The sequence below is a fragment of the Glycine max genome, chromosome 10 (assembly GCF_000004515.6).
Source record: "Glycine max cultivar Williams 82 chromosome 10, Glycine_max_v4.0, whole genome shotgun sequence".
Lineage (NCBI taxonomy): Eukaryota > Viridiplantae > Streptophyta > Magnoliopsida > Fabales > Fabaceae > Glycine > Glycine max.
The window spans coordinates 12,175,572-12,183,853 of NC_038246.2; the positions used below are offsets into that span (position 1 = coordinate 12,175,572).

Genomic DNA, 8,282 nt, shown 5'->3' on the forward strand with positions numbered 1-8,282 from the left:
CACACTTGTGTGTTCGAAATCATTGAACGAAGATGGAATATCCAACTTCATCACCTATTACATGTGGTTGTCAAGTTTTCGACTGCAAAGTTCAATCACAATTGAATTTATCTTATTATTTTCAGTAGTTAGTATCTGTGATAGACCTGATATTTTGTATCTGATGTTGCTTCACATTGAATTTATCTTATTATTTTCACTAGTTAGTAAGAAATTGGAAACATGTGTCTATGATAATTGTGAAAACATCCAAATTTGATATCAATCTCTATCACAATCGTAGTTACATTGTTAACCATAAACAATAGGAGATGGAACTAGTGCTAAGAAATAAGAGAGTGAGATACATATATATATAGTTAAGGAAGATATTCATAGATGATAACCTTCTTAGGTACCTGATAGTAAGCTTGCTTGATCATTAGGTACCTTTTTTTAACCAAGGAAGATATTCTTAGCCTTCCCTACTTCCAGCTGATTTTTTGTGTAAATATTTAAAATTTTATAAGGCTATAGTCTGTTTATCAATTATGACTTCTTACCTTTATCTACTATTTTCACAGAATCAAGAAATTATTGCAATCAAGGCTCCAAAAGCTAGTTGCATCGAGGTCCCTGATCCTGATGAGGTGGGATCTACCTTCTGCTAATATGAATGTTGCAACTTGTTTGGTATAACAAGCTTTTAATTGATTTCTCACTCAAATAAGCTGGAATTAGGTTTTCGGCAAAGGCAGTACAAAATGATTGTTCGAAGTGCCATTGGACCAATAAATTTGTATCTCTTGAGGTACTTATTTGCTGTAACATTGAAGCCAAAAGTTTCCTTATTACTATGTTATCTGTGTTTGCTTTTGTTAAAATCTTTGCTCTTTGTTAACTTAAGGTCATTTTTTTCCTTCTTTCTCTTGGGTCTTCAATAACTGATAATTTTTAATCTTTGAAGCAAGGACGACCGCAAGTTTGAGGATGATAGTGCCAAACGGATGAAATTAATGGATCCATCATGGAATAGTGATCCCATCAGAAAGAGGGGTGTGGGATTATTAGAAAGCCAACATGATGAAAAAAATCCTTCTGAGCGTTTCAGTTTGCAAGGTTCACAAGCATTTGGAATTCAAGAAATTACTCCCACGGGTTTTGAAGTATGTATTACTTGAAGCTCTAAATGATAAAACCATAAGCTGGGAAGACAATGTTTAGTCATTGTGTTTATTTGCAGATGGAAGATGACTATTGGTTTCAATCAGATCCTGGAGTGAGCCAAACAGAATTGTGGGGTAGCAATATCTTCTAAGCAATCTTTATTATATGAATTTGATTCTTGGATTTCACCACTACACAAGAATACAAGGTGACCAATTTAAAGCTCATAATAATGAATGATCTTTTTTGTCTCTTTCTTTTCTGTTCAGGAAATGAGTAGTTGGTTCAGATAGATGTGCTTCAAGACGATTAATCCAATAAGAAGTGTGGGATTTGCTTGAACACAAGCTTCACTTAAAAGCTAAGTCTTTACCTTTGTTCCAAATGCAAATTAGATTTAAGTCTCTTGTTTTTATTTTTCTGCCATAACTTAAGCCTATACATAATTCTTTACCCCATGTGTGGTTCCTAAAGATTAGTATAATCATCACATACTAGGTATCTTTTGGAATTTTTTAAATGAAGAAGAGGATACTATTTCGATAATCAATATATAATCATAGTTCATGCTAATCAATCTAATCAATATAATCAATATAATCATAATTCATGCTAATTAATATATACTATTTCAATAATTCCCTGAAAGAGGATACATCTATATATAATCATAATTCATACTAATCAATCTAATTCATCTTGAAAGAGGATACAATTTGTAAAATGAAGCTGTGGCTATTTACGGATCACCTGATCCGTAAACAACTCCAAGCTTCCCTACTCCGACATCAATGGCGGAAAGGACAGTGGTGCTTACCTCGACGGCCGACGCTGACGATGCACGACGGTGGATGCTGGTTCGTGGTTCATGGCTCCTCTTCATGGCAACACGGCTCCCTTCACAGTGGTTCGTGGTTTGTGGCCGAGGAAGAAGAAGAAGATGGTAGCGTGAGGAAGAAGAATGGCTAATGCCTTTGTGCGAGGAAGAAGAAGAAGAATGCGAGGAAGAAGAGGCTTTGTGCGAGGAAGAAGAAGAATGCGAGGAAGAAGAAAAGAAAAGAAACTGCTGGGTGCGCGAGGAGAGAGAGAGTAGCGGGAGAGAGAGAGCCATACGTTTTTTTTAAAAAATAACCCAGGGGCATAAAAGACTTTTCATATAAAGTCCTGGGTTCACCAACAAAAATGCTGGGTGCACCTAGCAACACTCAAATACAAAACCCATTACCCAATAGTTTAATATTGGATTTAATTGGGTTGGGTCGGATTTAACCCAAACACAAAAAAACTCAACCCAATATGTTTGGGTCGGGTTGGGTTCTCGGGTCACACAGACCCGTAAACACCCCTACTACGTCAATTAGATTAAACACCTATTCTGACTAATATTTTCTCATAACCAAAAGGGAGCACACGACCAAACTCAATAATTACAAGTGATTTTTACATTATTTGGGTATGTCAATTGTATAAGTGTTTTTTTTTTTTGGTTACAAAATTAGTTGAGAAGACCGACTTCCTAGCTTTCAAAAAAGAGCATATCATTGAGAAGTTTGGAATAAATTGATAATTAGTTATATTGATGTGGAAAAGAAATTACTAAAATTATATTTAAGCTTTTTCATTATTTGATTAAATACGTTGTATCAAAATTTGGATAATTTATGTAAGGAAACTTACCTCAGTTAATTGAGTAATATAAAATATTGTACATCCATGTAACGGAGTTGGACTGCTCTTTATGAATCAAAGGAAAACCCGGATAATGTAAAATTGTAAATTCTAGAATGGGGCTACTCATCAGGGAAACGGTCCACATATTCCCAACACAATCATATATGCAAAGGATAATTAAAATAGAAAAAGAAGAAGAAAATTAAAAAAAAACAAAAAGTGTCACATGAGAGTCACATTAGTCTGGCGAATAATCTTATATTAATTAACAAGATAGCTTCTGGAATTCCATTTTTCTTTTCACTATTAAAAAAAAAAAAACCAATCTTCTTCACCTCTTGCAAATTGCACTGAACCCATAACCTTGTTCATGACCTCTTGCAAATTGCACTTAACCCATAACCTTCTTCACCTCTTGCAAATTGCACTTGAACTATTTTTTTTTGAAAGGCAACTTAAACTATATATTTGACACTAAAACACGGCCACTACCAAACCCCTTCTAAGATTATTTTCGTACTCAAAATCAATTTTCGAACGTGAAATAATTAAATCAGGCACTAAAGTATATTATTAAAATAAAATAAGACATTGTGAAAATTGATAAAAGGATAGACTTTCGTATCATTACTAGTCCTTTGTAATAGTTTTTAAATGCTTTCCACTTTTGTTTTTTCAAATTTATCCAACTAATTTTTTCACATTCCATTTACTTCGGGCATCAGTCCTAATGCAATTTCAGGTCGCTTATACGTGGATATATCAATATTCAATCAATCTTACTATTTTTATATCCTTAATCTCATACAACATGAAAAATCCACTTCTTATTATTACAATAGAAACACATGTTAGCATTGATTAAAAGACAACACTAAATTTAAAAAGACCAGAATGACATAAAACAGAAATGAGCTAAAACATATATTAAAAAATCATTCTATGTCACAAGTAGTGACCAGAATGACATAAAACAGAAATACAAGAAAGTTTATCAGAAACAAATGTTAGCATTGATTAAAAGACAACACTAAATTTAAAAAGACAAAGCTAAATGCTGCAATCAATTATCGATCTTGATGTTAATGGATTTCGGTTTCTTTCATTTAATTTTTTTTTATAGAATTTCTATTTTGAAATGAAAGAAAAATGTGGGGATAAATATAAATGAAAAAAAGATATTAAAACATTGATGATCTAGATTTTTCAACTTGTTTTAAATGTTTTATTTTAATTTAATTGTTAATTTAGGTCTTGTTTGAGGTGATTTTTAGTCATGAGTTTCAAAAAAATAAATTAAAACAACAATTTGTTTTTAGTTTTTAAAATTTAGTTTTATTTTTTCTTTTAATTTTTAACATTGGCAGAACGATATTGCTTTTTTTAAATTTTTTTCTTTTATTATACAACATCGGTTTTGATTAAAATTGATATTATTTTTGCATTTTTTTAGTATTTTATCTATTTTGTTAATATTACCCAAATTAAACCTGCAAATTGAAAACAAAACCAATCTAGGCAGTACAATATATTATATTTAAATTATTATTGAATAATTACTCTCAAATAAAAGAAATACTGAAAGTAATGATACAACAATCTCAATACATGAAATCATCTATAACCTAAGCTAAACATAACTCTACAATTGTAAAATTCCTTAAACGTGTTTCATCTTTAACTCTTAGAAAACATCTTGTCCAGTGAATGGAAATTGCCTTTATTCTCTTTGGTTCCAATGATCTTGGATCAGTAAAATACTGTATGATATAATAAAATATAATTTTATCAGTGTAAATAATAACAATTATAACAAATGAAATTAATTTTCAAGTAAACAATTATCATTGAAACCTCCTAGGACTATGGTTGACATCCAATGCATGACATAATAGCCGTAGTCAGTGCTTCCTCTTTTTTTATTACACTAAATTCAATAAGATATTAGAAGTTATCCTAAAATTAGTGTACAGAGTAATAAAATCTCATTTTGAAGAGATCAAGCATTGTTTAAATGACTTTAACTAGAATTCATTTAGAAGTTGCCTTGGATTTACTCCCTTGATTATCATTCAATCCCTTAAAAGCACTGATTAAGAGACATATGCATGCATGTGTATTGTACAATTAAAATATTTATGTCAAATACTAATGATAAAGTAAATGTGTTACAAATTAGAATTAACCTGTTAATAATTCATTTCAAGTAATTGTTGGGCTTATTGTGCAAGGAACAGAACCAGGCGACAACATTATCCTTAGGACATATAACCACTGATCGAGGCCGTACCCGAGTCAAATAAACATAAAAATGCAGTAACTAGGAAGTGATCCTAGGTCGTTTCCCAACGAGCAGTGACAAGCCAAATGTTCATAATATGCTTGCAGTAACAGTAACGATGGGGGGGGGGGGGTTTGGTTGTTTGGTAATTAAAGAGCAGAACAAATAAAATGGAATACGAAACTACTAATATTAAAAATGGGTTGTTTCCTCTGATTCAGAAGCCACTCTCTTATCCTGGGTTATGGAGAATTCGTCCCTAACAGTCAACCACTTAATCCAACCCTATTTCAATTTACTAAGCGAAAATCAACTTAGGGTTTTCAATACGTGATTAGGCACCACATACACCAGTTAGCCCTTCGTCCATTAAGCATGAACGCAAGTTAGGCTCAGAGGCAATTAATCGAACACGAAGCGTGCACTGATTAATATTCACGAAATTGGGATAACTGGTGAAGGGAAAACTGCCAGGAAACCACATTACAAGCAAAACCTCAAAGAGAGTAGGGCTTCGTCCTCAAAAGGAAACAACACCAGAAAATCTAGCCTTCCATGGATTCAAACAGAAAATGCAATTGAAACATGAAGCAGAAATGTAAATGAACGGAAACGTAAATGAACAGAAACGTAAACGAACAGGAATGTAAAATGGAACAGAAACGTAAATGAGAGTAAAAGAAGAAGCAAGAACGAAATTGTAATTAGAAGCAGAAAACGTAAAATTGCATTACGAACTCAGAAGCCGCAAAACAAAAAAACGAAAAACCCTAAAACAAAGCTCTGAATAATGAATAGCATAACAGAATAGAATGCCCTACACGAATCCCAAGGCAGCTATTTAAAAAGAGTCACTCAAAGTCACTGGGCCCTATTACACAATACTCTGGCCCAAAACGAAATAAACACTGAACAACATAAAATAAAATTGCGAAATTTCCTAATTAGAAATTAACTAAGGTAAGCGCTGCTTTATTTGCCCTCTTCAAGTCCACAACCAAAATCCGGATTAAGCCCAATGTTTCATTAATTCCTGAAATTAGATTAAAAACATCAAATTAGCTAAATGAGCCCAAATTATAAAACTGCCTAATTAATTGACAATTAAGACCAATCAATAATTAAAATGGTGCAAAAAGGGTTTAGAAAATAGAAGAAAATGATGGCACATCAACCACCAATTGCCAATGTCCATTGAATTGGAGAACATTAAGTTATTATAATGCACACATTATTCAAAATTGATTTGTTTAGTTTTACTTACCCATTCAAGTAGGCTCGTAGGTAGACATCTCTTTGTGAGTTCTGTATCCATTTCTTAATATAATTCTTAGATTCAAACTGCAATTGCCTAGATCTCTGTATGGACTGTGGCTCAAGGAATCCATACATGAAGGCATTCCTTGATTGCATACTTAACTCATTCATATGCCTATTGTTGTTAAAATAAAATAAATTATGCATCAATTTAAAGCAATCAATTAGGTAATGGACTATAATTTAAATTTACTTACATAATCCACAATTGTATAAAATCGATGTTCAGACATTGATCACTGTGTGTTATTTCCCCAAGATCTTCATGCTTTATGTATAAGCAGACATTATCATTGTACACCCCAAACATAGTTGTATCCCATGACACTTGTATAGGCTTAAGCAAAAGTTGCAGCATCATCAATGTCATCTGGTATATGGGATCGTCATCAGGTTCTAACCTATCAATAGGCTTCATTGGTCCCTTTGGTACCTGTTTATCCTACACAGTTAATAAACATAAGTCAATGACAATCAACACTTTATTTGTAACAAATCCTTTTTTAATAATAATACACACAACAAAAAAGAAATACATTTTTTGAAAAAGGTTGTACAAGATGTGTCAGCCAAGCAAGGAAAGTGTTAAGGGTCTGTCCCACTAACTGAACCTCTTCAGTGGGTACAGGGATGCGAACATCAGCATCTTAAACTTCCTCAACACCCACCTTCACCTAATCATTACCCAAAGGGATGTGGTGCACAGTTGTTGATCCCTCATAAACTCTTCCAAGGGCAACTAAGTAGGGAGGATTGTCATCAACATACAACCCACGCCTGTATGATGCAGTCGTATCTAGGTTCTGCCCCGAGGGATCGACATAACTTCCTTTTATGCTCACACGGGCAACAAAATGAGCTACCTTAAGCTCATTAGGAGGTACGATTTCCTAGAATTTCATTTGGGACAACATCTGACTAAAGAACAACATTAGTTGTCTCATCACTTTTCAATGGTCGACTGCTCTAACTTATCCTTGATATTTTGTGTCAGCTCTTTCTTAAGATTTTGTTTGATTCATTCTAGCTCTTCTGGGCTGATCGATGTAGATGTGTGGGAGCCTACTGAAGTCGGTCCAAAGTATTGCCTGATTGTCACATTAGCTCTAGCAGCACAGACACAATCAAGATGCTCTGGTCGCCCAATGGCAACAGTCAATACATCCTAACGTCCATAGGTTACAAAGCTATCATGTGCGGACTGCTCTTCCAGGAAACCCTACAATCAACAAAATATGAAATTGTTTATGGACTATCATTGAAACTAAAAATTAACTTACATCCTATTAGCAATTTGTCGTGCCATCTTCCACTTCACGTGTCATCTAATAGGAGATAGAGGATCAACAATTGTTTCAGTGCTCCCTGATTAGGCTACTTGCTCCAATCGTTTCTTTTTTTTTCTTCCATTAACTTTTCTTCAAGATAGTCATAGCCCCCATGAGACAACACATGAGGGGTAGTGTTTTGTTTCTAGATGGACTGCGCCTTCTTTCTAACATCCCATGACAAATACACAATATATAAAAAAAGCGCTTAAATAAATTGTAAATGTCAATTTCAAAAAGTGGAATGACCACAACTAACCTCCCATGAAGGGTTTCTACGACTTTGACAAAATTGCATCTCTTCTCTTTGCTGATACCGTACTTCTCATAGACTTTTTCATCATCATCCTCCTTGCCTTGTGCTAGAGCCTATTTGGAAGTCAAATCTGACTTAAATTGCCTCCATCGCTCTCCTATGATCTGAAGGATTTTCTTCTTGGTCATTTTATCGGATGTTTCCGGAATATGAAATTCAGCTTGAGATACAAAAAGACACGTAATAGTTAGTGAATAACAACAATGTATGCAATTTAATCCAA

At 33.6% G+C, this 8,282-nt stretch overlaps 1 protein-coding gene across 1 annotated transcript; it reads left to right on the top strand.

The window, feature by feature from the left end:
• The first annotated feature begins 32 nt into the window (after positions 1-32).
• Positions 33-1,297, top strand: LOC121172951 (transcription factor E2FC-like). The gene is made up of 6 exons (XM_041006173.1): positions 33-124; positions 426-486; positions 564-629; positions 711-825; positions 946-1,145; positions 1,223-1,297. The coding sequence occupies exons 1-6, from the start codon at positions 33-35 to the stop codon at positions 1,295-1,297; spliced, it is 609 nt and encodes a 202-aa protein (XP_040862107.1).
• Positions 1,298-8,282: the final 6,985 nt, after the last annotated feature.